We start from the raw sequence: 26,422 nt of genomic DNA on the forward strand, positions 1-26,422 counted from the left end.
TGAACACATGACAGAACAAGTAACAGAGAGCAATGATGAAACTGACAACCACAGATTTGCACATAACTGTGGAGAGGAACTCTCTGGATAGGAGACTGAGCAATAGAAGAGCACAGCAGCTGCGGCTGAACCTTCCCACGCAGCTGAACAGAGACGAAGAATACGGCAAATGGACAAAATTAAGGGTTGGGAGTCTTAGTAGCCACTGTACTTTCTTATCAACCAGGCGTGTGGCTGGATGGTATAGATGAACAGCAACGTGTGAGCTAGAGGACTGCTTGCTGGCGACACTACTACCACCCAGTAGCCTGTACTCCACAGTACACAGTAGGAGGAAACAAACTGGAAGTGGGACTGCGAATTGCCATGATGTTACAAATGAAAAAAGTGCTGCGTGGCTGTCACAAGTCAAGGTCAATCACCCTTAAGGGGAGGGGAAGTGCCAAAACCCCTTAGAGAGAGGATGAAGACATGACGTTTGAATCTAGTGGCTAAAAATGAACCATTCATGTAGCACCCCACCGTAAAAGGGGATTGATCTTCACTCATTTCCTGAAATAAAGTTTAAAAGAAGTTCATCCAGGGCAGTTGCCACCAGCACCCTAGAGTAGTATGGTGGAAACACACCACAATCTTTGCTTTTGGGAGGTCTTTTACTGGGCTGTCTACCAAAAACTCAAATTCTTTTTTTCTAAGTGGGCACCCTGGTCTTAAACAAAAAAACATGGTTTTTACAGTTAGGACGATAAAAATTGGGTGATGCATGTGGTTTTTCATTGAAATTGTAGATATGAAGTTTGTTTCTGTGTAAAACAACTACATTCAACTTTATTTGGCTTTTATGTTTGATTTTTTGACAGCCTTTATAAAAAAACTGCTGGAGGGGCGCAGCTGAACAAGGTACCGGTGAACTGTGCACAAATCAAGGACTGACTGCCATAAGACTAACATTATCATTATATATGGTCTGTAGCAGAAGTGACAGCTGTTTGAAGTTTGGGCCTGGACGGCACCACCAGTTTTCCTGGTTCCCATTTTCTAGGCCCAAACTTCACATGGCTGTAACTTCTGCTACAGACCATATATAATGATAATGTTAGTCTTATGGCAGTCAGTCCTTGATTTGTGCACAGTTCTGGCTTTCTGGCCAGCTCCAGCCTCGAAGGTCAGCTGTGCCTGATCAAAAGGACTGTCAACGCGGCTTGAGCTCAAGGCATCCTGGAATGAGGACACCTCTCTGAAGCATTTTGCGCATTTAATTAAAGTTTATTCTCACTCTCTCTCTTGCGACTTGAGTCAAAGTCCAAAATCTAAACTGCTTCGACCGTATCAGAAGGGCGCAGTCTGACAGACAATGGTTTCATAATGCAAGGGACACTGGTTCCATTATGACCATGGAAAGCGTTTTTTCTTGAGGTGCATGTGCTTTCGCTTATCATCCTCATCGCTTTGTGAAACTCACTGTGTAAAGTTAGCTTTCCTGCAGTGCATTATGTAGCCACATTGAATGCAATCAGTGAGGCCCTGAAAGCTTCACTTTAACAACAGGAGTTATGTGCTCGTCAAGACCCTCGTCTCACAGCAAACTTCTCTTCACCAGCAGGCACAGGCTAGAGCCCAGTCAGCAGGTGCTGCAAAGACATGATGAGAGTATTTAAGCACGAACTTCAAGATGGAAAGGAGGCGGAGCAAAGAGCAAGAAAAATGCATCAGGAGGAGACTGCAAGCTCTGGGATGAGCAAGCTTGGTGTGGTGCTGTCAGGACACTGATGTCGCAACCCAAGCCTGGGAACAAGCGGAGCAATAGCGCAGTTGTTCCAGCCTCCTCTGGAACAGTGATTCAGCTTCTCATAACTACCATCTTAGCCACCATGACTGCTCTAAAAAATTTGTCACAATAGCAGTGAACCTTTCAGAAATACTGGACTGCAACCTAATAGATGGTATTCACTGAAAATTTCAGAGGGAGATTTCTTCACCCGACAACACTGGAAACCACCACGTCTGTGCCTGCGCATTGTGCCCACACCTCGCAGAAAAAAAGAAAACTTCGGTGCATATCGTCTGCACCACTTCAGCCCGATTGTCGGCCTTAGTATTAAGAGAAGACCTATTAATTGCACTCAAATTACGTGGTGGTGCTCTCCTTGCCCTCAAGAACTTTGCATCACTGTAGAATGAAACTGCGGCTATGAACGAAAGTGACACGGCATGCCAGAGGCAACGCTGCAGTCGCCTGCGACTACCGATGTTGACACAAGTGTCGTTTAATGCACAGTTGAAAACCAAAACCAAATATTGCTTTCGAAGAAATGCTTTATGCACACGCCAATTTATAGTTATATTCTATATTTATACTAAATGAAGCCAGTGCACGTGATGCCATCTCCCGAGTTGTGCCATGCTTGCACCGCTCACCCCCTTGCTGGTAGCCATGTGCTCGTACCGTGGTCAACCTCAAGTCTTCACCCCTTTCCTTTGAAATCCTTTGTGTGCACGCACAGCTCACCACATGCTGTCGAAAAAGAAGAAATAAAAACGTGCATCACTAGAAAGCATAGCTGCTACCCCAACAACAAGTGGAGGGGGCACCCTTTTGTTTGTTTTGCCCGAGACGACTGTCCAGAATGGCGGATTACCAGCCCGCGCATGTGCAGATTGCTAATAGAAAAAGGTCCATTACCGCAATCTCATGGAGTCCGATGTATCACAGACGCTGCGGCACATACATGGCGGCGCACACACAGGGTCGCCCACTTGTGGGCCACACCAGTGAATACAACCTATGAAGTGCTATACCCACCACCGATATAGCATCATCTAGCTGCAGTCAGAAACACTTTTTTATATGTTTACACGTACTTTCAAGCGTTCGGAGGGTCAAAATGGCTGCTTGTCACTGCTTCTGACCGATCATCCATGGGTCGATCCCACCAATCTGGCTGCCACAAATCACAGTAATAACGCGGAAGTCTTCAATTGTGGGCCGGACTGACACACACGATTCGCGCCAGGGCTGTCAAACTGGCGTGGCAACTTTCTGATCGCGGCGTTAACACGCCACAGTGGTTCGAACACTTGCCCAGTATGAAGGTAGCTATTTCTGTCGTCGTTGGTTTGTCGCATAATGCATGCTTTACTGATGTTTAAGTGCAAGACCTGGCAAGCTTCTCTAGCTCGCCCAGAATTTCTCGATACGCAACTCTGAGCTGACGTGTGAGCACGTCTGTTTGTCGTGTGGTTCCTTGTTAATGAGCCAGACCATGCAACTGAACGGTGCGAATGCAGATTTGATGCTTTCAGCGCATTTCACTCCTTTCTTCGATCAACAAGAGAGAAACTGTCAGTAATGCTCGTAGAAAGACGGGGCGAGTCAGAAATGCTGCTTGGACACTTCCTAGTACCATATAAATAGTGTACTTAATCTTACCGAGAGCCAAAGCATCATTTTAGGTTGTAGTGAAACAGACCAGAAAACACCCCTGCCCTTTTTCTTGACCTTTCTCTTTGAAGAACTCCTTTGTTTATGTATTGAAAACCAATTTGTGCAGCGGCACACTTCATTAGTTATTTGTGTATATGACTAATTTTTTACATTTTAACATTTATATGTTCTCATTGTAGTATAATACTAATCTTGATCAGTGCATTTTTGAAACAGAGGTGGTTTTCTTCAGGTGGCAGTTCCTTTTCTCTACAAAAAAGGGCTTGCTGTAAACAGGATCAAACAACAAAAAAGGAAATCTGTTTTAAGTAAGGAGGAAAAAGGTTCACGTCAATTTATAGGGCTGAGACAAAGATTATGGCAGTCACTACACGTGCTGCGGTTCCCGTAGGGCTAACAAGCGATTTGCAAAAAACTGGACAACACTTCCCATGGTGCGGAAACCGAAGATGTACTCCTGCAATTAAAACACAGAATTATCGCTGCCCCTTCAAAGGTAGATAATTGAGCCATTTTGGCACTTGATCTTTAGAAAGCTTTGATCGCGTATCACACCAGGCTATTTTGTGTAACGTTGCCACTTTCACTCCGGGTCGCCGCACATACAACTATATCCGTAACTTCCTTTCGAACCGCACGGCTGTTATTCAGCTCGGTGACCTACAATCCGACACTATCCATTTCCCAACCATTGGCACGCCTCAAGGTGCAGTATTATCCCCACTCCTATTTAACATTGCCCTAATCCACCTTCCCAGTAAGCTCGCCGCGATCCCTCGCTTACTCCACAGCATATCCGCCGATAATATTACGCTGTGGACCACCAGAGGCAGCGACTTTCAAATCGAGGAGGTTCTCTAACAGGGAGCTGACTTAGTTACCGCCGCCGCGCAAGTTGGGCTTGGATGCTCACCTGAAAAATCTGAGCTCACCTGAAATCTCACCTGAAAAATCTGAGCGCCAAATCAACCGGCAACCCAGCCCAGACACCCACCATTATGGTCCGCATTGATGGTAGGGATGTTCGCCAAGTGGAAGTCCTGAAAATACTTGGGCTCTGCATACAGCGCAATTTCGCAAACATTAAGTACCTAGCACAGCTGAATTCTCAGGTGAATCAGACGATCGCCCTCATCCGCAGGATTGCTGCCCGCAACAAGGGGCTCAAAGAAACGGAGCGTATCCGGCTGATACAGGCATTTGGGCTCAGCCTTCTCACTTACTCCCTCCCGTATCTCTTGCCCTCGCGTACCGAACTCTCTAAAGTCAACTGCCTTATTCGAAAGACCTAAAAAACGGCGCTACAAATCCCTCAGAGCACTACCACTGCCAGACTCGAGAAACTCGGCATTTACAATACTGCGGAGGAACTCATTGAAGCCCACCTTATCGGTCAGCTAAATAGGCTCTCATCCACCCCCACCGGTCACACTCTCCTTGTTACTCTTAACCTTAAAGCCCCTATCCTCTGTGATGACAGGCTCCCGGTACCAGCCGACATTCATGGCTCCCTCACTATCCACCCTTTACCGCGCAATATCACCCTGTTTTCAACAAGCAGCGTAGGGAACTACGAGCACAAGCACTTACAGAGAAATACCCCGTCCACCCCACTATGGTTTATGTGGACGCAGCTTGCTATCGATGGCAGGATGCATACGCTGTCGCAGTAGTAATCAACCATCCCAACACTCCTCCTCTTAAATCCCTAACAGACCGCACCAACTGACCCGCTGAGGCGGAAGAGGCGACAATAGGTGACCGGTAAAAAGCGCAAATGCTCATGGGTGCATTGTCTGCTCCCGCGGAGTTCTGTTACTTGCGGTTCGAGAGCTCTCCTGGCCTCCCATATGCCGACGGCTTTCACGTGCGCTTGTGCTTGTTGTTTATCTGTTTCCACTGAAAAAAAAACCGCTCATGCATCGCACATTCAATGTGTAACAACAATGAATTCTACTAGGGGCTTCTCTGAAAGGTTAGCACTCTGTGACAAATAAACAACACGCACACACGCGCGTGAAAGCCGCCGGCGTACGGGAGGCCAGGCGAGATCTCGAACCGGAAGTGGCTGGAGCAGACAACGTACCCATGAGCCTTTGCACCTTTTACCGGTCACCTATCGCGCTAGCCCTTACACATAGGCCGCCCCCTATCACTATCATCTCGGATTCGAAAACAGCCATTCGAAATTACGCCAGAGGCATGATCTCGCCCCTGGTGCTCAAAATTCTCCTCAAAAATCCTCCTACCATACAAATAAAGCTGATCTGGACTCCGGCCCACATGGGCGTGGGGGGAAACGAGGCAGCACATAGGGCCGCTCGAGAGCTCACCGTCCAAGCAGGCCCTAGCCTCGAACCCTTTCACGGAGCCCTATCAGCTTGGGACAGTCTCTTGACCTTCCAAGACATTACGGCACATTACCGCCTCTCACGCCGCCAGCTCCCCCCCGCACACCCGGATTTATCCAACAGGGAAGAACGGCTATGGCGACTGGTGCAAACCCATACCCTCCCATGTCGCTACCACCTGCACCGTATTTCTCCTTCCGTCTACCCCTCCACCAACTGCACGGCCTGTGGAGCAGTGGAAACACTGGACCATCTTCTTTGGAACTGTCCCCACAACCCCTATCCTCTCTTAGCAGACGGTGGGCACTGGGCTGAGGCACTGGGCAGGTCCGACCTGTCTACCCAGCGGGTGGTCACGGCGAGGGCTGCTGCGGACACCGGTACGCCGGTCACCACGTCCCCTAAGGGGCCTTTAAAGGCTCAATAAAATGTTTGTCCTCCTCCTCCCATGGTGCGGTCACATGTGGTTTTGCACAGATGGCATCTGGCCCCATTTTGTCTGACTGGCAATGAAAACTGCCTGCTTCAAAATAACTAAGACATTTTTTAGCCACATTTATATTCAGGCAGAAAGTGTTGTGCAGCCATTGCATGTAATGTTGCCTAGTATGAAAAATTGTGCTCAATAGGTTTCTGAGGAAAGCTGGTTTCGAGAATTGCATTGTGCCATAGGACAAAACAAAATTAACTATAAATGAAAAACAACACAACAAAAGTCCTGAGTTTTGCCATGCATATTTTTGTGCTCCTTTTCTATCATGTTTACAACTAACATGACCATACTGTTAATTACATTGCACCTTTGGTCTCATAGGTCACCCAGAAAGGAAAACAACTGAAGTCAAGGAAGTAGTGTAAGGAAAATTCACTTTATATTGTAAAACAACAACAGTATTAATGTATTCTTGAAAGCGTAAGAAACAACAGCCTCGCCTGGACCTTTTGCAAATGTAAAATAGTTTCTTCTTGTCTTCTTTTTATTTTATGGTGAAGGAATGGGGCTGCTTCCTTTCCTGCAGCTTGTTAAGTTGGCCAATTTTTATGTGATCAGGTATCTAAGCATTCAGGAGTAGACGTGTCCTGATCAGGTATATCTTGAGTCCAACTGAGTAAAGCGTATTCTGATTTTTATCATGCTAAGCGTCTCACTCCGAATGCTCCCCATGAGCACAAACGAGTTGCAGTGAATGAATGAAGATAGCACGGAATTCTTTTATCAACACGTAAATGCCTAAGACTAGTTCACATACTTGAGCAAATCACAAGCACGGCATAAACTTAATGCGGTTGCCCAGCAGTTGGGCAACACGCCACTATTTAAACTAAATGCATATGCTACTCGATAGTTTCCCTCCAGCTTAGAGACTGCCTTTTCCATGTATTTTCTAGTTCATAAATATACCATAGAATGCTTGGCTGCAGCAGCTCTCATAAATTACAAAAGGACAAGAATAGGATGGGCATTGCTTCCACAGATGATCCCTTTGTATCATTCCTGACATGAAATAGCCAAGTGAATCTTTGGACCTTGGTAACAAACTGTTTCAAAGCACAGTGCAAACCGTGATGAACAAACAGCATTGCGTCAGGTGCATAGCCTGCGACACTGTGCAGCTGAAAAAAAATATCTATGTCTTTCTGCTTCATTTTCCTGTGTCTACATATGCAAAGTGCCTTGAATAACAATGAAAGCAGGGCGGTAGGAGGGGTGTAAAACGTTTAAAGAGCTTACTGCAAAATAATGTGACACGCTTTTTTTAAACATTATGTATGAGCTGCCTCACGTAAGAGGCATTTCTTACAACATTCTTAGCCCTGTATGGCTTTCTCACACAGCTTAGATGTCGTGCGAAAAAGGCAACTTAGTCTAACAGCTCAAGGCGAGGTAGGTGCACCTTCTCCCGTTTGCACTCAAGAGTTTACATGAGAAGGCATTAAGTAATTCCATCATAATCGAGTAAACTGAGGTCACTTCGCACTATGAGGCACAGGGCAGTGTGGTAGACCTCTCGCTCAAGGATCTTTAGCGTAAACCAAGACATTGTGTACAGAAGGTTATTTTTTTGGCTTTATAAATTCAATGCAGCCCTGGCAGCCAAGAATCGAACCCAAGACATTGTACATCCCTGCAGCCATAGGAAGCCATGTGAGATCTGAGCAATCTGGCACCTGAGAAATCTCATTACGATGAATAAAGCTACCGTGCGATATTACTTAGTGTTTACAAAAACCAAGGATAGACAGCATAGGGGCACTAGATACATCCCTGCTTACACAAAACTCAAAAGTAAAATTAAGAAATATATATATATATATGACGCGGCCATCCGAGGCACGGTATATCTATGGTGTTGACTAACACCATGTACTGTGCCCTGGCCGACCACGTAATTTGTGTTCCTGCCTCCACTGGAAGCTGGAAAGCACTGTAAACGGCCCTGTGGTCAGCCATAACCCATTACACGCCCAAGACTACAGTGCAAACTTTGTCGTGACGGAAACCACGTACGGTGCTGTTTGCACGAAGGTCACGCCAGCCCACCTCATAGATTGTGCTATATCGGTAGTGCATATAACAATTTCTGGTGGGACTTCTAGGTGGCACATATAGCATCATCCATAAATTTTCAACAGTAAAAAAATGAAGGTAGTAATTAAGCAGTGCATGAGCTATCCCTACCTCTTCATTGTTTCACTAGCTACTGAAAGACTTGTATTTGAAAATGTCAGGCTGGAATGGATGCATAGACCAGGTTGGTTTTTTGACATTGGCATAAATAACTAAACTTGATTTTTAGTACACACGCTGCTGTCTTCATGGCTATCAACTACCGTGTTACTGTAAACCCTCGCTTGAAATGTACACGGAGTGAGAACGCACTGGTGGATCTAAAGTATACCATCAAATAGAAGCCAGGAAAAGTCGGGAACCCGTTTGGTTGTGACAAGTGGCCTGCACTAGAATGGCAGTTCCCACTAGAATGGCAGGATGAGTGCTGCAGGCAGGCTAGGGGCACTGTGACTGCAGTCAGGAGATGCTGCAAGAGAAAGAAATGGAACATGAGGAATGAAGCACCCTTGAGGCAGCAGTAATAAACAATCCAGGATGACTAAAAAAAGGGCAAACGAAAGCGAAGACCACACAAGCAGTGCTCTTGCCCGCCCTGCGTTATCAGGGTCGTTCCCGCTGAATTTCCATCGGTTATTGAACGCCGATTGGCCCCACTATTAAAGATGAAAACACATAACGACGTAAGCATTCCTTGGCAGGCACTCCTGGCAGCAAAAGTGCTGGATGCAGCAACGAGTGCAACAGGCTAAAGTAGCGTGTTACAACGCCCTCACGAACCACACGCACACACGAAAACCTTGCCAACAGGGACCTGTCACGCTCCTAACTTCACCAACAGATCGTACTGCAAGTTCATTTTCGTTACAATATTAAGATCGGTTAGCACAAGGCACGTTGTCTAGAAAAAGCGTCGAGGAAAACAAGTGATGTTAATGACGAAACCTTAAAGAGACAAGGAAACGTCATGGGCGAGACGGGTTTGCAATGCGAGCGAGTTTCCGCGCCGTGCAACAAACCGTCAACAGCTCGCGATCGCCGACAGACGCGAACGAGCAGCATAAACAGCGACAGACGGGGAGAACGCGCAAGAATTTCGTAAACGTCGCTAATATAACTGCCGCGAGCAGAAAGCAAGCTTTGCAGTAGGAGATATACGAACTGATTGCAAACTCGCCAAAAAACACTCACCTGGTCGGCCGATGGTGGACAGTTGAACGCCCACAGATAACTGCAAAGCTGTAGTGCCAGAAGACGCTGGAGCTGTTGAACGACGACTGACAGGGCGACAACCATCGCCAGTTTATGAATTCTTGCGTCGACCGCATAAGTCGAACGCGACTACTTGAATCGCTACGGCACGTACGCCGTGTAGGCAGCACTCGGAAAAATGTAAACATACCGCGCGGGAACGCTGCGAGCAAACGTGACGTCACATCCGCCTAGCGATGCTCCTCACCCGCCCAAAAGGTTGGTTAATTCCTCTCCTGAAGGGCAGGTGTCCATACCGCGGCAGCTTTCGAAACTGGCCGCTAGGGGGATTTCACGGCGCCCGGACATCCAGCGCTCGAGACAGAGAGCGAGAGAGAGTAAAAACTTAATATTAAAAAAAGGGAGCACGGGATCGGATTCCTCATTTCAGCGCGGTGGCCACCGGCCAAAGGCTGGTGGCGAGTGCTGTGGCGACTGCTGTGAAGAGCAGAGCTACCCAACACCTCCCTCCACTGCTCAGTGCTATTGATTACACGGAAGAGGTCTTGAGGGCAGTCCCATATTAAGCGCAGGATTGTCAATTGGGCGAGTGAGTACCGGTGCATGACTTTCTAGCCAAGGCTGTTTGGTTATGTACGCACACAAGCCGCTTGTGTTTTTACCTTTTGTTTGGCTGTCAGTATGCACAAATGAATGCGCTATATGTCAATTGTTATTTTTCATGAGTGTATACATATTTTTTGCGTGCAATAAAGATTCAGGCTGCTGTCAGCGCGTGTCCTCTCTCCATTCTTTTCTAAGACCGTCGTCTATGCGCTGTTTTTCCATCATGAACCAGATTGAGCGACACAGTGAGGCGGGCTCCCCACATGCGGGGCATGCGAATGAAGGGAATTCTGATGGATGGATGCGACGGAGGTTAGGTCTGCTTGGCAAAGCGTTCGCTCGAAGGAGTCACCTAATACATACCTGGCGTATCGTGAGAGGCGCCAGGTATGTAAACCCAGTGGTGCGGAACGATGCTAACGACAGTTCGATGTGCGAGCTCCCGAGCCATTAATTGTGCTTATCGCGATTTCCTCCAGGCCAGTGTAGGCTGGCATTTATTAGAGCTACACGGAGTCCTCTGGTGGGTTCAGAAGGGGCGCCAGTGTTAACGCTATAGAGTCTTCACCTCCCAAAATTTTATCGGTAGGAATCTTTCGCGTTCTCATCTCATAAAGATGTGCTTGAGGATCCACTGGAACCTTCTCCCGCTACCTGAGCCAAGTGCGGCCGTCTCCTCTAATGTTTACCGTTTCAATAGAGATGAACCAGCCAGATTGTGTAATCCTCCGGCCTCCGAGTCACGCATCCCTCTGAGTAAATCAGGCAGCTCGGGACTCTGCCCGCAAATTCCTTGGACTTGCTCGCTCGTACGACCATACACAGCATCAGCAATCCATGCCATGCGGATACAACGGCACCCTGACTTATCATTGGTTTCAATGGCCGGCACTTCTCTCTCACTTCAAGATGCGTAGAAATGATTAAAAATGCTTAGAAAAAATGGAACACCTCACTCCTCAATTCACGACTCCACTCATGCAGTCATCCCTCCGTGTTCCAACAGCATGCACATTATACCCCCCTCCATTGCACTGTACGCCATGCGGTATAAACGTGCTCTGAGGCGCCAGTTTCGCCTCCTCTCCAAAGCCTTACCAATGGCAGCGGGAGGACCGGCTGGCCAGCGGCGCTGAGACTGTCGTTTGTGCTTTCAAATGACGGAACCATCTTCCGTGTTGCTCCAAATAGCCGTTCATTCCTCCTCGTCCTTTCTAAAGTATTCCACCGACATAGGCTGCGTTCCAATTCGTCGACAGCTGGTAGACATGTCACGAAGCAGTATAATTACACGACTACAGGAAGCAAAATTTGAACGGCGCAGCGGTCACCAATGCAGACGACAACTTCCTAGCAGACATGTTGAGAAACGCTAGCCGTATAGATTTCGTAAAAAATAGTACCGTTGTTTTACAAACATTGTGTGATGTAAAAGCTAAGCAAAGCGTCTTCACCACCTGTCTATTACACTAAATATTTCCTTATAATAACAATTTCATTTGTCGCAACACTCGTACAAAAAAAGGTGGCGCTGGAGTCACTTAATAGTTTAGACAGGAAGGTAGCCTGCATCGTGACCGACTTCCATGCTGTTTCTTCGAAGCAGCCTTCGTTGACTGCTTTGTTAGAATTAAAACTGGGCTTAACATGACGGACGGTACACAAAGACGGCAACTAAGCCATCTAAAAGGGCAATTGGAACGCACCCTAAGCACCGGCGGCGACGTTTCGGTCTTGAAGTGCGCCGTTCCCTCATTCTGTGATGTTGCAGCTATAGAAACGACGTGTTCCTCAGGCAACTAAAATCTACAGCGCTCCCAGCCGCAAATTGAACCGGCCTTTTACGGTTAATCTTAGCAGCGTACAGCTGGACACAGATTGATAATTACTTGGCAATGTTAATCCCTGACTCCAGCAGTTCTTGGCTTTTCAATGTACATGATTAAAAGAAGCCGCACTGCAGCACGCCACACGACCACATCCCGCAGCGACCCGTTGTGTACGCCACCTTGATGCACCTCTGGCCCTGTGAAGAATCCTCCTCCTCAATAGCCCGGAAATCTCTCCTTAGAAGGGACACACGTGCCCTAATTCCCCCGTGTGTCTGCTCCCTGCCCCGTAATCTTTCCCGGGTGGAGGAAGTTTCTCAGGAGGCTTTGGGCTGGGGTGGCCCTCACACCTTCAGTCACTCGGACTTGGGGGCACTAGAACGGGTCCCAAGTGTCCGTCTCCGGCGGTTGAAGCTGACGCCAAGCATCTTTTGTGGACGTACGCGGGGACAAGGACAGCTCGAGACGCTGCGTTCAGAAAGGTTGGTCTCCGGTGGGATAAACCGGATAACTACAACCGCTGGGTGCAGGACGATAAATACTGCAGGTCACTGATGGACTTTCTGCACGCCACTGGACTGCATGCATACCTGTAGACTTGAAAACCTGTCGGTTTCGTGACCTTCTGTGCTCTTGGCAGCCCCTCTCTCCCTGTTTTCTTCTCTTGCTCCTTCCTTCCTACTTTCTTCCCTCCTCCCATCTTGAAAGGAGCCATGAAGAGAAAAAAAATTCCCCCGCACCTCCCCGAAGGGAATCGTGCAGAAATGCGAATGCATTGGGTGCACCGACGAGTGTGTTGCGAGTAATGACGTAATTAATGACGAGAGTGTGAATGTAATCATTTATTCATCAGCACCTGTTTGTGTTATCGTTGTACCTGATGGCCACAATCACTGCCTTGTGATCGCTAAAGTGCACGGTCAAAGGGTCTTTGAGAAGCATACGCGCGTCACAGTTTCGCGTAAAGACCAGATCAATGCAACTCCCGTGAATGGTAGTGGGGCACGTGTCGAAGCCGGCAGAGAGACAATGCATAGAGTGCCTGGTCTGCATGTACTCGACCAGCCACTCACCACTCTTCTTGCGCACGTCAACGTTGAAGTCGCCAACCAATACTATGGGGTCAGAGGGTTTGGAGCGCACGCGCACACTTTTCATAGCCGCGTCCAGCTGCGCGGCAACGGCGTCTCGAGCGAGGGCTAGGCGGCCACAGCTGTTGCTAGGGGCGAGGAGGAGCGCGGAGAGATAACACCTGAAGGCGCACGCCGACCGAGCACGACAACCCCCGACTAAGAAATGCATTCGCATTTACGACGACGACGACGACGAAGGCAGAACTACGAGGCGCGCGCTCACGTGCGCTCGCGCTGGAGGAATGCAGGCGCACGCCGGCCAAAGCGAACTGTATCACGTGCGAAGGAAACATTTATTATTGGCCGATTTTCCGCCCTATCACAACCGAATCGTAGACAAGCTTTATTCAAGTTTCTCAGGTCTAGGAAACCATCTCCCGTCTCTCCGAACACACCCTCCCTGGTTCGTACACCAGAAGAATCCGTTGAATTCTTAGAGACCATAGCGAGTGATATACAGCTGCGGTTTGCGACAAGGATTCCGTCGACAGGCTCTCGAAATTTCGGCACGGCTGACTTTGAAGAGGTCGCTATAGGCGAGCTAGATAGCGTAATTTCCCGTCTTCCAGCGTCTGCGCCTGGTCCAGACGGTATCACCGCAGCGATGATTAAACTGTTGTTCAATGAAGCCCCGGCAGACCTGTTGAATGTGGTTAATATTTCTCTTAAAAACGCGTGGATACTTCCTGAATGGCGCTTGGCCAAGATTTTACTTCTTTTTAAAGAAACCGGAGCTTGGATATACAATTGATAATATTAGGCCAATAGCACTAACATCCACCGTTGTAAAAGTAATTGAGCGCGTTTTGCTTCTCCGTATTAACAAGTTTTTGCGTACAAGGAACATACTCAACTGCAGACAAATTGGTTTTAGGGAAGGATGCTCTATCTGGTGGGCGCATATAGACTGGGCCCGACAAAATAAGCAGATCGCTGCATTGGTCACCGTGGACATTTCGAAAGCCTACGACAGTGTGGAATATGACATCCAGATCTCCTAGCTCGCTATTCGTTTCCGGAGTACATTACTGCGTGGGTAGCGGCTTTTCTGGAAAGCAGAGAGTTTTTCTGTTCCCAAAATGGTTACGCCTCTTCCCGGTATAAGCAGACACGTGGAGTACCCCAGGGGTCTGTTATCTCCCCAGTGTTATTCAATGTGCTTTTGAGCTCCATACCCATTCACTGAGATGTGCATACATATGTCTATGCAGATGACATCGCCTTTTTCTCTTCATCGCAAGACATCCATTCCTTATTTCATTCCCTTCAATCATATTTGAATGCCCTGGAAACGTGGTTGGATACTTTGAAATTTTCTTTAAACATTGATAAGTGTGCCATCCTCGTGTTCCCTCTTACGGACCAAATATCGATTTCGTTATCGTATCACCAACAAACCATTCGTCAGGTTGATTCGCTAAAATATCTTGGGGTCATATATGACAGAAAATTGAATTGGCGCCTACACATTGAACATATAGCTGCAAAAGGCTCCCGTGCTGTGGCTCTACTGAGGGGTCTTAGCCACAAAAGAACAGGTCTGAGGGCAGATACGCTCTTGATGATTTACAGCATGTATGTTCGACCAATTTTAGAATTTGGGTGTGTTGTATTCTCTGGCGCTGCGACATATAAGCTCATGCCTTTGGTGAAGCTGGAACGACAAGCTTTGCGTTGCTGCTTAGGCCTACCCGGTTACGTCCCTATTCGGGTATTGTACTTGGAGACCGGAGTCCCAACGCTGAATTCCAGGTTTAAATATCTCACCATCAATACATTTGCAAAGTTCCTAGAGTCACCGCTGGCCAGATCACAGGCTGTGTTTGTCCAACACGCATTTGCGTTTTAAGTGCGAATGCACTTCTTAAGCGAGCCTGAATCGTCCGCCGCCGTAGTCCGCATAGCAACAGCTGCGGGTGCGCGCGCTCCTCGTCTTCCATAGCAACGGGGGGAGATGGGCGCGCGCTGCCTGGCCGCGTCCCCATGGCTCATTCTTGTTGTTGTTCCTGCTGACATGGCACATACCCACGTGGGGGATTGGCCAGGAATCGGGCGTGAGAAGGGCTAATGCACCCGCTTAAAGGAGTACTGACACGAAATTTCAAAGCTGAGATCCGCTCTAGCAATCAAGTACAACGACAACACAAATAGGTGTCTGTGAATAAATGCATCTTTCTTTCTTTGTAGTTGTGTGTGTGTGTGTGATCTCTCTTTCGCGAACATTACCGAACTGCGCAAATTCAACTCGTGCATTCGCACTTTCACATTCTTCCCCTCGGGGAAATGCGGGGAATTTTTTTTCGGCTGTAATTGGTCTTGTATCCGGCGCCCGCAGGTCATTTTTGCCAATTCTTTACTTCAACCATTAAACTCCATGCTCCTATCAGTTCCCGTTTTGCAGTCTCAACCCACAGTAGTGGAGGTTTCTTTTGATAACATTTTCCCAAAACATGCTAAGTTGCTTCCAACCAACTTAATAAAAACATTCTCCTGGCTCACCAGTCTGAATACCCATCGCACGTGGTTATTGTAACCGACGCCTCTGGAAAAAATGAAAAAGTTGGGGTGGGTATCTTCTCTCCGGCATTGAATTGGTCTTTTTCATTGCGTCTACCAGATTATATTCCCATATTTTATGAAGAATTTCTGGCTATTCTTCTTGCTGTTCTGAAACTCGATTCGGCGCAATCTTCAGTGATGATACTCACGGATTTCCTCTCCGTGTGCATGGTCCTTTCTTCAGAAACTGTCAGTCCCATGCTTAAAACTTTATTCCTTCGTTCCCACGCATGTGCGGGCAATTAGGCTTGTCTGGCTGCCTGGCCACTGTGGATTAGCCCTTAATGAAGCCGCGGATACATTAGCGAAAATGGCATTGTCGTTACCTATTGTGGAGGTGCTTCCCCCGTTTGCTTGCGTGTTGCTAGCCCGTTATCGACAATACCTGCAGGCCCAGGACGTGTCCGATCACGGGCTGCACACCTCTCCGGAACTCGAACACCTCAGGTTTCGGTGGAAAAGAAGCCTCTGCCAAACTCCCTCGTGCGAAGTTTCGCTGATTTCGTTTCGGTGTGGTGTTCCCCCACTTAGCAGGTATCTATACCGGGCAGATCTAGAAACCTCACCCTTGTGCCGCTTCTGCCATGAAATTGAATCGGATGAGCATTTCTTCCTTTTTTGCCGCCGATTCTCGCATCACCGGAGAAGGCTGCTGGAGGCTCCCCTGCGGCGTCTTGGAATGCCACTAACCTTGCCAGTGCTTTTGTCGTTTGGAGGCACGCAGCTAGGCCACTGCCATGGGGATGTCTGTCAAGCCATTCATTCCTTCATTTCAGAGACGGCTCGTCTGACTTGTTGAAATGATTCTGATCAGGCTCTCTCGCTCCTCTTTCTTGTTGTGCCTTCAACCTATATTCTAAATTCTTTCTTCGACTGCACCTTTTTGCCAATCTGATTTTTTAGTTTTAAAAAAAACACTATTCTTGGCCAATCCCCCTGAGTGGGTATGCGTCACTTTATGGGGCACCACCACCACCACCAACGGAGCAAGACAACCCCCGGCTAATAAATGCATTCGCATTTAAAACACAAGTTTGGTTCATTCGAAAGATTGCCTCATTAAAACCATACTGACACCACTTTTAACACAAACTTCGCTCAAATAAGCTACATAATTAGGAAAAAGGGAATGACCATGCGACCCACCAGCTCATTTCCCGTAACAGAACCTAAAATGTCCCACGAGAATGCTCTGCGATTGGCAGAGGCCGGCAAAAGCAAACTCAAGTAAAGCAGGGCTTACCAGTTTGCATAGTGAACTATATGCCCGTTAAACATACTGCACATACCTTTTATGACACTAAGAACGGTGGAGTAAACGATTGCAGTTCCGAATAAACACGCAAGCGTGTATGCCAATGCGTACGAAACTACCGCCAGCAGAACTCGACATCTCGCCGTCGCCACCGTCGCGCAGACGAATTTTCGGGTTCGAGGCTCTTCGGGGCCAACGAACCGTCCCAGCACGCACAGCCGCGACCTTGCTTGGTATCGTAATCCCTTCACAGGAGGTTGGCCGTCATATCGCCAACCAGCAATGGTAAAAATAGAAACGAGGGGAGTAAGGAACAGAGAGCAGCAACGAGATAGTGCCACTCGTCGTACAGGTTTCGGTATGGAGGTCGTGTTGGCTTGCTGCTGTCGTTATGACCTCGTTTACAGTTTACAACCACTGAAAACTTCAGTTTGTTCGAGTAATTTACAATAAAATTTCGTTGCTGCGTTTTGAAATGCCCATGTAGTACTGGCAAATCGTCGAGGGAGTGCGACATCCCCGCCGGAGAGGAGATCTCCTTTCGTGTACTGCCCAACGACGAACCTCGGCGAAGCAAGTGGCTACGTTTTGTGAACTTTGCAAACGGATGAGAAAGAGAGCTAAAGGAAGTACGAGTGGGCTCCCTTCATTTCCGAGGAAGTGATTACGGCAGGGACGCTTACGTTAGCTCACTCCTGGGACATGCTGGCGCTCGTCGCCGACTTCGTCAAATCGCCGTCAAAGCGTTCTGACCTTGGGGGAAAATGCCGTACACACAGCGCATGGATGCTCGTATCTTTCTGCTTGGAGCAGAGAGCTTGCGCGAACGGCTTTCCATACGCGACACCGGCCAACTGGCATAAGCAATACTGCTACTGAAATTGAACAATTATTAACCATAATAAAAATACGGCACATACGTACCAGTCTGTATTTGTCCGTCGCGACGGGGCTGACGAAGGAAGGAAGGAAGTAAACTTTATTTTCCTGAGCACCCTTAGTCCAGGGCGCCGTCTTGGGAAGCCGTGGCCATGGCTTCCTCCGCTCTGGACGTCAGCAGGAGCTGTGTCGCAGCGCTGGGGTCAGCCAGACTTGCCTCCCAGGATGCTAGAGTTGGATTCGGGATGGGGGTCGGCCGCGGTGCCGACGGCTGGGCGTTCGTCTGTTGTGGCTATCGCGGAATGGTCGCTTTCCGGTCCATCCGAGTATCCCACAACTCCTGCCGCTCGTGCACAAAGAAGCATTGAGCGTTCAAGTGGTGTGAGGTTGTTAAATGCTAGCCCGAGCTTCTCGGCGAGAGTTTTGTTCCGCGGATCAGGCGATTCCATGACTAGGGCTGCGGGTGCACTGGTTTTACTAGTATTTTTAAAATGGCCGCCGTCTCGGTTTCGGCACGAGTTCGGGTTCCTGTTTGATTCCCGCGTGTGGGTGCTGTATGGAGTCGACATACTAAGTATCTGTTTCATGGACCGGCTCGTATGACGCCATTGTTCGCGTCACGAAATGTGCAATTTAGCGGGATATTTAAAATTTTGGCTTAAATTGCCTTATTTCTCAGTGAATAAAACATCATTTGCTTCTGGGAAAGCGCTTAGGGTACTATGAAACACCTAATCTTTCGAATAAAACAAACTTTTGTTTTCTCTTCATGGCTGCTTTAAACCGCCCCTCGTTAGCCGCGCGGGAAAAACTCGAAATTAAAAAAAATATATTTCACCAATGCGATTCTGCAATCAAAAATTGGTAGTATCAAATTACCTGTCATTCATGTGAGCAGCTGCAAAGCCCAACTTCCTGAATCAGTAATCTTCAGACAAATTGGCGCTCAACTTTGCACCTCATAACCCATCAATCCTATAAATACGGCTCCTCACACTAGGACGCTTTTCCTAAGCTTGAGCTTTCCGTTGCACACGGCCGAATCTCTTACGGATTTCTCGTATATGCATTCCGTCCCCGGTATCTCCGGTAATAACACCACGTACAATAAATTTAACACGCCTCACTACGACGGGCGTACTGGAACAGGCAGTGCCACTTCCTCGCATCACAAACTAGTCGAAGACATCAAGCTGAATTTGCTGAAGCACCTCGAATACATCCGGCACAGACGAGCTGTTAAAGCGAAGCTGATGCCGTTTCATGATAATACGCCCTGCAGAAAAGCCAACTTTCTCTGACGATGGTGATGAATGATCGTGGGAGAAGTAAAAAAAAAACGCTTCCTGTAATCGGTATCGAACCTGAGTCCCCCGCGTTTGGAAGTCAACGTCTATCCGCTTGCTCCACTTCTACACGGTCGAAGCCAACGCCAAGCAGCAGGAATTGCTTCGCGCCGTACACCCGAAACGCGAACGTTAGGTCTACGGAGCGCACACCCGGGAGTTGTTGTTGTTGTTGGTCCAAAAACGTACATCCAGAGTAGCACATACTCGCAGTGTGCGATTGGCCAACCAAATAATCCATCACGAGGAAGCTCCGCGTTAAACCGTCGTCATCGTCAGATGGACAGGTGCGACATTTTTTCTTAAATGGGACAGCTTAAAGGAGCCTTGAAGAGAAAATTCAAGTTGGTTTTATTCGAAAGATTTCGTGTTTTATAGTGCCCCCAGCGCTTGTCCGGATACAAACGGTGCTTTATTCAGTGAGAAATTAAACAATTTAGGTTAAAAGTTTGATTTTCCCGCTCAATCGTGCGTTTTCGTGGTCCCAACTGACATCACGGGAACCGACCGCTCTGCAGCCTAGAGTACTTCATTCACGCATCCGCCGTACAGGGTAGAGACACGTAACGCTGGCGCCGCCATGTTCGGTTGCTCGCTCGCCGCCGAAGCAAGTCATTGTGTCAAAACCGCGCTAAAATTATCGCCGCAACGCGGTTTACTGAAGAAGTTTGAATCATATTGTCTGTTTCGCGTTGCTAGGTCTCGTGGGAAACGAAAAGAATAACGCGTTGAGCCCGTTGGCCCAATTGCGGCGGCGCGGGACCGTTCAAAGGTTGTCTCCACCCTGTAAGGGTTTTGGTTTGTTCCCGCGTTTCTTTACGTTCCGTAACCTAGATGGCGCCACCATACCGTGGCAAGCGTTTGGTTTGTTTTTGCCCGCATTTAAACCTGGCTTGTTTTTGTTCTGGGAGAAAATATTCGTTCCCTGAAACAGTGCTCGCTCGACAAATGGGGTCGCGTAAGACACCGTTGCTTGCGTCAATCGGCCAGTGTCGTCTGAGACAACCCCAAGCCCCGTAGTACTGTGCAGCTAAACCAAAGCATGCTGTGCGCAGTACGAACAGCAGAACGCATCAGTACTTCTATGTTTACATGTGCTTTCGTAACTTCCACTGTTTGTCCCATCATTCCTATTGCTTTGTAAAGAATGTGCCCTAAATTTAAGCGCAAATCGCTCGTTCGTCTAGTTTGTAAGCTCTACCTAATTTGCGTCTGCTTCTGCCAGCCTCCGCCAATTGCAGAGCTTAGCCCATGTGACATCACAGGTTCTGTTGCGGGAAATGAGCTGGTGGGTCGCATGACCATTCCCGTTTTTCCTAATTGTGTAGCTTATTTGAGCGAAGTTTACGTTAAAAGTGGTGTCAGTATGATTCTAACGAGACAATCTTTTGAATGACCCAAACTTGTGTTTTCTCTTCATGGCTCCTTTAAATAGCAATGTCGACCCTGCTATCTTCCACCTTGAGACAGACCTGTGATCGGCACTATTTGACGACGACCCGTTCCTCAGGTCAACGAGTAGCAAGGGAGCAGTACGTCCACACCCTGGCGAACCATCAAGCCGACGAGGAAGTTGATGTCTTCACCGATGCCGCTAACCACGACACAACAGCCGCTGTTGCTTGGACATGCGCGGATATTCCTCGCACCCCGTACCACAAGGTATGGGAGAGTCAGAAAACGCCACCCCTTGCTCCACAATAAATTGATCAAGAAGTCCAAGCCCAGGCCGTCCAGAGATCTCGGCGGCCCTCGAAAGGCAACGACCGAGCGAAACCAGAGGGAGGCTGCCACCCCAAAACAGGGGCTGGCGCAGTCGACCAAAGGGAGTAGTGAGGCCGCGGCCGGAGTAGAGGCGCCAACAGCCGGGAAGACGTCATGGCCGCGTCACGGTGACGCCTTCCTTACACGCGACGGCTAATCGTTCTGCAGGAATTTCAATAAAGTTGCTTCGCTCGTTCGCCCCTCCTCCTAATAGGGCCTTCCCGCATAGGGAACCTCTCATAAACAAGCACGCTACGCGCGCTGTCCGCACACCTGGCCACTCCTAGAGCGGACGGCAACCGAATGGCATACACCGCTTCCCGCGAGTGCCTACTAAATACTCCCATGCTTGTCGACACCGCTTCAGGGCAATATGACCCACCGAGCACATCTGAACTACTTTGGCAAGAAAACCGTCAATCTAGAGTCCTCAGCCGGCACCGGCTGGCCGACGTTCCACCACCTGGTTTCCTTGCCTCACTAAGGACACTTCCTAGAACAGAAACATCTTTGTACACAAAAATGTACGCCCACTCAGCCTCTAACCCCGACCTAATATCTAAGTGGCCGAGCCCAAGGCGCTCCTCCCAACTCATCTGCGCCCACTGTGGCGGAAACGAGACACCCAACTTGCTCCACCTTATTTGGTCATGCGCAACCGTCTAAGACGGCCGTGCGCAGTTACTCGCAAGCGCCACGCTTCCAGCGCCGGCGTTAGAAAAAAAATTGTCTCTATAAAATGGTTTAGTCGGTGACCGACAGCCTCACAAATTAACCCCAGGGCGATCTTCAATTTTGGCACACCAAGCACTATGTGCTTTGAAGAACTATGCCGGGCACCCACTGCCCTCATGGGAAGGCCAAAGTGTGTGTTTCTCCAATGGGGGCTCGAAAACCAACCAACATTACATAGTTACATGTACTACAACTGATTTCTCACGTCTTTCCCAATCCCCTTTGCCATCCCGTACCCTCCGGACTGTTTATCATCCTCTATTCTCTGCATCAAAGTCATTCATTATTGCAAAATTTTGTTGCAAGCGCATTATAAGGAGCGTTTTTGTTAGTTACGATGCGTTGGTATATTTACCGTCGCCTTAGCTTCAGCTTGCCGCCTATGACCACGTTTAGATGACGTTCTGCATCGCCCAAAGAGACATATCACGTGGGGCACTGAAGAGTTTGGAAATACGCATCCCGGATACGCTCCATCATCTCCCCCTCCCACCCCTCCCGCACTGCCTCCCCTATCACTGCCCCAAGATGAATGCAATAGAGGTGTTTTGTTAAGCTGTGGACCTTCAGCTTGTGGCGGCAGCGTCTCCGCGACCGGGGATGACAGATAACATGACGAGCAACCTAACCCCCGGCGACAAAAAACGAATGACTGCGTTTCAACCGTCGTTCGTAGTGAGCAGAAATATCACATCCGTAGATGAAAAGTGTTCTAGCACAATCTCTTGTGCTTCTTTGCCGTTACAGAAACCAAGAGAACTACAGTTACCCGCAAATGCCTTGTGACAACGAAACTATCACAGGTGTTTTTGCAAAAGCTTTCACATTTCTAGTATTTCAGAACAACCCGTGTGTGTGCAAAGGCGCATGTAAAAATATCAATACATCACAGGACACAACAAAGCAGGCGCAACTTGATTAACAACACATATTAATAGCCAAAAGTCTCAAAACTCCAAAATATCCAGAAGGTTGCATTAAGATCCCCTAACGCAACTCCACCAAGAAAGATGGCAAATTCAAGATACCGAATTACGAAAACAATTCACACGTATTGCGGGGGTTCATTTTAGAACCCTTTTCACACGCGAAAGCATCGGCAAAGGGCCGGAACCCACGTAATGCTTTGTTGCAATCGGCCACGGAAGGATGTCTGATGCCAGGCAAAGCACATGTCATGTAACACAGTGTGAGGAAGAATACTTTGGACTCCGGAAAGTCTTTCGATATGGCTGTGGCTTTCTGAGCTCGGCGTTGATCCGAAAGAATATAAGCGTTGTAAGCAATCTCGAGAGCCGGTACTTCTGGGAACACACTTGACATATTATCCTTTTTCAGGCAGGCATCCTTCACTTTAAGGGCTTCCGCTGACATCGGCAAGAAGAAAGAATCGGTATTGCCAGTATCTGGATGCCACTTTATCCCTTCGCTGTCCATTAACTTCACCAACTGCAGCGCCAAAGAAAAGCCGAATCCCCCGTACAGCATCGCCTCCGTGCCGTTTGCATAGAACAAAGGTCTCGCTACTGCACCTATTGCAATGTGAAGGCTGTTGTCCAGGTAGTCGTAGCGTAGATACGCCGGAGAGCTATTGTCAGGCAGCAACGCCATGTATTCATACTCGGGAGTCCTCTTCATGTAACGTAGCCAATAGTGGGACTTAAACCAGTAGCTTGCAAAAGACGTTTCGTTGTCTGGAAAATTGGCGTACGTTGCCTCGAGCACATCATTTCTAAGAAAGGAGGAATGAGGCCAAAGCCGGGTTTCAAGTCGCGACAGTTTTCTGTGAAACTGGTGATTGCTCTCAGTATCAATCCAGCTGGAAGCGTTGATCTTGCCAGAGAACGCATGCTTGAGGCTCTCCAACACTCTGCTGACCTGGTCACGTTCGAACTCTGGAATCCGCGCCACGTAATGCAGCGGTATAAGAAGCGGCTTGTAGGTTCCTTCGAGGTACCTGCCGCAGATGATTGGAAGGTACGCGTGGAGTAGACGTGATTCTCCGTACCGCAGACGAAATAGGTCGTAGTGCGCGAGTATTCCGTACGTCTGGACGAAAAGCCATGCCACGTGTTTCTGAATGTCTGTGTCATTGTACGTGGCGAATATGGACCCCACGGCTTTGAGAAAGCCGACATCGCCAGCGAAAACATAGTCATTGCTGCCAAAGCGTCGCCCATACTGGGGGTTTTTGCTGAGCTGGTCGATCCACTGGGTCGAAGACAAGGGATTAGTATAACTCTCAATGTCCCCTAGGGAAAACACAGCTGGTGATTTCGGTTCCAGTGTGAGCGCTTTGTGTAGCCGGGTGAGAATGTCGCCCTCTATTGAAGCCACATCCTCGATCTCAGCGGTACTCGTAGCCGCCGCGGTGTTGCCGAATAGGACTTTTTGAAACGCCCGCCAATAGCGTTCGTAGGCGTACCCTTGCCTTACAGTGAGGTGATGGTGATATAGGGCACCGATATGAGGACCAGGGGTCAACCGCAAAATGCCCCTTTCCGAATACGGAAATGTTGTGACTCTTGCAGTGAACCAAAGGGGAGCCATCCAGTTGATGTCCATAGAGATGAGCAAGCCAAGAGCAGTACCTCCGGGCAGTGGTTCACCCGGCCAGCGCAGTCCGATCTTAGGAAGCATCTCGAGAAATTCGGACACGTTGGAACCGTACCGCGAGCCACTACTGTCCATGCAATGGTCGTACATAGCGCGCGCCTTTCGCCCTGCGGGAAGCATTTTTGTTCCTTCGTACAGACTGATGTTGATTGCGCGGTACCAGCCAAACCGCAGCTGGTCCATCAACGACTTCACCTGGTCCTGGTACTCGTTGGGCGGTAGCCAGCCGGAACAGACGTACGCGTGGAAGTCTTCGCAAGGGTCGACATTCGTACGGATGACTTGCCGCAGGAGGTGGTCATGGAGCTGGCACTCCTCCGTGTGGCACAGCACTTCACTGTGTTGCAGCCGTCGAAGAGGATGCAGGGCAAGCAGGGTGGCTACCAGGAGAATTGCCACCACGCCGGCGCAAAGCGCCGCTATTTGCCCTCTTAGGCTAGTGGCAATGCCCGTGACCTGGAAAATACAGCAGCCATAAGTTTCCACATTCCCTCTTTATCCCCGCTTTTCTCGGTATCAAACCGTTGAACGCAGATTAAACAACAAATGATTCACGGAAAACGCAGCCACTCAACAACTTGTATCTGATCTGCGTGGTTAATTGCGATTCCGTACAACCTCCACTTGTGAGGGTTTTTCTTTCGCGCATTTATTAGGTGCGTAATTTATCCCGAATAGTTTGGGGAACATCTACAAGAAATGGCCCTTGTGAGTCGCAAACCATGAAGACGTAGCAACACGGGACAACAAACTGTTAGTCCACTCTAAATTGTCATCAGATAGCCAACGATGCAAATAAAAGGGGACATCATGTCATGGCATTGCGACACCTCTATAGAAGATGGAGCGCACTGAACTGCTGACGCGAAGCCAGGCGTCCGAATCACTAACAAACAGTGACAACAAAACGCCAAGGAGTCCCATTTGCGAAGCGCCACGACTAGCACGAGAAAAAAACAAACGGTGCCAGGCTGGACTTCATATCATTTAATGGACATGGATGTCGGCGAGACAAAATGACCCTTCAGCAGTGCTCATAAACAGAAGTACCAATTTTCAGGGAAAAGTACATCAGAGGGCTTGGGGTGCCCCTCAAAGTGGTGTAACCTTGGAGGAAAAACAAGTGCTTTTGAAAACTCATACTGCTCCGCATGACAAAATCGTTAGGAATCAAATGCGCCGGCCAAAACTTCACCTGACAGAGACAAGGTATTCCCTGGATCATGGCATGCGCATTCAGGTGTTGGAAAAAGTGCAATCCACGACGATAGACCAGTAACACCCAAAGAAATCGCTTCTGGAGTCTTCGTGATTGTGGATATCGTAAATCCCACGTGAAGCAAGGATGAGTTGTGGTATGAGACATAACAACCAGTTTTCATTAAATTAATGTAAATACAGGGGTTCTATCATGCCGACGCGATGTTTCCATCGAGAATGTACATACAGACAGGTGCTTCTTGTATACATTGTACGTGAATCCTGAAATAGTATTTGTCTGGGAACCGAATGCTTCTTACCCCCTGCAGGAACGTTCACTCATCACTGCCCTTCACCTTACAATGCAGTACTTTTTATGCAGCACCAACGCGAACTCACACTACGCATGGCTTTGAACAATAAAACGTGAAGCAGAATTAGGCCATGTTGTGCAGATCAGGTAAATCCTCCTTCGCAAGCATTGTTTTTGAAAGTGATTGCAACTATAAGCTTGAAGTCGTTTTTTACAATTCGCGTTTTTTGAGCAATTATTGAGACATCTGTGAAAATTTTACAAGTCGAAAGAAGAATTTTGCCCCAGTGAAGGCAAAATTGGCAACTTGATGTCCCCACCCGCTAAAGAAGGCAACCAATAAAGCAGTGCCCTAATAGGTCGTAAACAGATTATTACGAAAGCTGCAGACCCTCTACGCCAACGACTCACTTTTTTGCACCCGTATTGTGCATTTATATTCCTTTTCTTGTATTGAAGCCATAAATGTCGTGTACAGATGCTTGTGCATGCGTGATCTTTTAAAATACACTATACTCGGGTACAAGGTGAGAACGACAATGGAAGTCGCCTCAGCGCCTCATCTCCATAGCCGGCTGTTCCTCCGCGCGGAGGAAAGAGTGCGTTACCG

General features: G+C 48.4%; 1 protein-coding gene across 2 annotated transcripts; it reads right to left on the reverse strand.

The window, feature by feature from the left end:
• Positions 1 to 497: 497 nt before the first annotated feature.
• LOC144144117 (uncharacterized) lies at positions 498 to 9,831 on the reverse strand. 2 transcript variants are annotated; one of them, XM_077675505.1, is made up of 4 exons: positions 9,557 to 9,831; positions 8,697 to 8,834; positions 2,419 to 2,515; positions 498 to 1,631 (listed from the first exon to the last, which is right to left on the reverse strand). In XM_077675505.1, the coding sequence occupies exons 1-4, from the start codon at positions 9,659 to 9,661 to the stop codon at positions 1,594 to 1,596; spliced, it is 378 nt and encodes a 125-aa protein (XP_077531631.1). In that variant the 5' UTR covers positions 9,662 to 9,831; the 3' UTR covers positions 498 to 1,593. The 2 variants fall into 2 exon arrangements, with proteins under 2 accessions (XP_077531631.1, XP_077531632.1); XM_077675506.1 differs by lacking the exon at positions 2,419 to 2,515.
• Between the last annotated feature and the right edge of the window lie 16,591 nt (positions 9,832 to 26,422).

Source organism: Haemaphysalis longicornis, unplaced genomic scaffold, assembly GCF_048455015.1.
Source record: "Haemaphysalis longicornis isolate Haplotype H1 unplaced genomic scaffold, Haemaphysalis longicornis Haplotype H1 scaffold_62, whole genome shotgun sequence".
Lineage (NCBI taxonomy): Eukaryota > Metazoa > Arthropoda > Arachnida > Ixodida > Ixodidae > Haemaphysalis > Haemaphysalis longicornis.

Coding starts and splice junctions, on each gene's coding strand:
- LOC144144117 (XM_077675505.1), bottom strand. CDS start 9,661: ATGGTTGTCGCCCTGTCAGTCGTCGTTCAACAGCTCCAGCGTCTTCTG. Junction 8,835..9,556: donor GTCCACCATCGGCCGACCAG/GTGAGTGTTTTT, acceptor TTTCTCTTGCAG/CATCTCCTGACTGCAGTCAC. Junction 2,516..8,696: donor TTCCTGGCTTCTATTTGATG/GTATACTTTAGA, acceptor CTTTTTCGACAG/CATGTGGTGAGCTGTGCGTG.